This window comes from Pteropus alecto, unplaced genomic scaffold (assembly GCF_000325575.1).
Source record: "Pteropus alecto unplaced genomic scaffold, ASM32557v1 scaffold189, whole genome shotgun sequence".
Taxonomy (NCBI): Eukaryota; Metazoa; Chordata; class Mammalia; order Chiroptera; family Pteropodidae; genus Pteropus; species Pteropus alecto.
The window spans coordinates 498882-501307 of NW_006442117.1; the positions used below are offsets into that span (position 1 = coordinate 498882).

At 45.8% G+C, this 2426-nt stretch overlaps 1 protein-coding gene across 1 annotated transcript in view; it reads right to left on the minus strand.

The window, feature by feature from the left end:
* Positions 1–2426, minus strand: part of TTC13 (tetratricopeptide repeat domain 13) — a gene marked incomplete at its 5' end in the record, with an annotated part of 36638 nt that overhangs the window by 19241 nt on the left and 14971 nt on the right. Inside the window, one exon of the mRNA XM_025039068.1 lies at positions 1020–1102. Within this exon, the coding sequence (XP_024894836.1) occupies positions 1020–1102 (83 nt within the window). The remainder of the gene's footprint in view (positions 1–1019; positions 1103–2426) is intronic.

Sequence of the window (2426 nt, forward strand, 5' to 3'; positions counted from 1 at the left end):
GTTGAGCTCCCCCCTAAAAACCATGTGTAAATTTTAACATTTATGTAGGTTACAACCATACAGAGGTTTAACATTGTCAATCAGACCCACAGGCTTAAAAGCGTATAGTTTCTGTGGCCAACGTGGCTTTAAGTCTAGTATATTACTGTGTAACTTAAAATTCTGAAAAAAGAAATGTATTTTAGCACTGTGATTACTTCAGAGTTAAAATGGTTGTTACTGACCAACCTTCTTTTATATATTAAAATTTTTACAGATAATAGAAGTACCTTCGAAATATCCCACACGTCGAGCTTTTATAAATAATGAACACTTTAAAAAAACGTAACGCCGGCTTACATGCCACAGCTCTTTACTACTTCCCAGGTGCTTTCAAATCTGCTTTCAGTTTATATTCCCAACAACCCTGTGGGACGGGAAGGAAAATGTCATCCCGTGAACCCCAAACAAACGCACACACGCATTCTCCAGGGCAAGAGCGCTCCCCCAGCCGCTGCCCCAGCCGCCGTGTCAGACAGACGAGCTCCTGGGCTCAGCTCTCCTGCACCAGGCACCCACAGCTCTGCGGGGGACGACGCTGTCCTTCGGGGCTCTTAGGGCACCTCCGTGTATGCTGGCGCACACAGGTGTCCAAAGCCGAAGTCAGACGGCCCCGGTGGCCTCGGTGCTGAGACGCCCCACGGCCGCGTAGCCCGTGTCCCCGTTCCCGGAGGCCTCAGACAGCGCAGAGCCGCGTGGGCAGGAACTCGACAGCTTACGACGCCACCACTCGAAGCGGTAACGCGGGGGGACTGACATTTTCTAGACCGACATGCAAAGCGACATTTGTTTAAGATCCAACTCTGTGTGTCGCGATGTCCCGACACACGGTCACTTCCGTGTTGTAGACGCCCTCGACGGCACGTCAGCGCCTCCCCGACTCAGAAGAACGGTTTCTTTTGATATCGCCTTTACGTGAGGTTCTGGCCTGTTTCCCCGCCCTACCCCCTCTTCTGCCCAAGTGCCGCCACGTCACTTACCTGTAGGCCTGCCCCAAACTTTTATATGCATCGATGAAGTCAACTTTCTGCTTCAAAGCTTCTTTGAAGGATTCAATAGCTTCCTGTAAAAAGTATACAGAAAATTACTTCACATGCATAACTGTAAAACTGAATTTCACTTAACTCACTTAAGGACTTAAATACACATTATACATGGTCTCTCAGTAATTTTTTTTTTTAAATAGGAGGACTTTTAAAAAATGGGGTAGAAAGTGCAATAAACTGACTCGGGGGACTTCAATCTCAATAATAACAAAATGTGTCACCACGGACACCAGCAGAGCCTTTCAGATCAGGAAAATGGCTTCTCGTCTTTTCATTAAGACATTCGATCTGACGATGCTGCCTTCGAATAAAGATCACTTCCTTAATTAATAAAAGCCCTAATAGCCGTGTGAAATGACTCAAAACGATCGTAACCAACAGCATTAAAATTGAGCCAACAAAAGAAAGGAAAAGGCAAGCCCAATGCAAAACTATAAGCAAAGAAGGAAAAGTCTCCTTCACTGGCTAACCGAGGGACCTCCCTGGTCTACAAGGAAAAGAAACAGTGAAAAAAGATAGAACGGAAGCCTCACGACACCACTCAGGTCTGCGGCTAAGGGGGCGAGAAGGCCTGGGGGCGCCAGGCTTTGGGGGAGCCCTGGAACACGTGCTTGATTGCCCGGACTTGCCCTGTGGACACTGCTAATAAAACGTGACACTCTGTCTCAGAATCAACATCCTAGGCTTAAACCGGTATCAAATGTATTTTTCATTATGATTCGATTATTTACCGTGATAAAAAATCATGAAGACATTTTACACATTTCCGCAGGAAAAGATGTATCTCAACAGCTACAAAGTACTCTGATTGCTGACAGTTTCAATGAGAAAAACTTTAAAACTTATGTGATAATCGTTTCGTACCTGATCAGGTAATTCACAGCAGGAAGCTACTAAAGATGTCTACGCCTCGCACATGGTAGGCACTCCAGAAACAGTTAAAGATTTGGCAGGCACACAAAATTGTTTTGCAAAAGCAATACGATCTCAGTTCTTTCCAGAAAGTCATTCATACCCTGCTTCTTGACTTTTTTTTGGGGGGGGGCAGCTAGGCAAGAGAGGGTGGCTTTTCGAAACTTCAAAGGCAACAGTGGCATAACAGGCTGCTTGTTAAGTGTCCAGTGGGGCATCTACGGCTTGTCAAAACCATGAGAACAGATGGACTTTAATATTTAAGAAACGTTACAGACCACTGTTACTTAGGCTCCTGCTGTGACACAGTCTGGATTTAAAAGTTTTTACAACTTTATTTTTAATTCCACAAACATGTACTGAGTGCCTACTATGTGTCAGGGCAGGTGAGGCACGGGGGACAGGGTGAGGCAGGGGGACAGGTGAGGC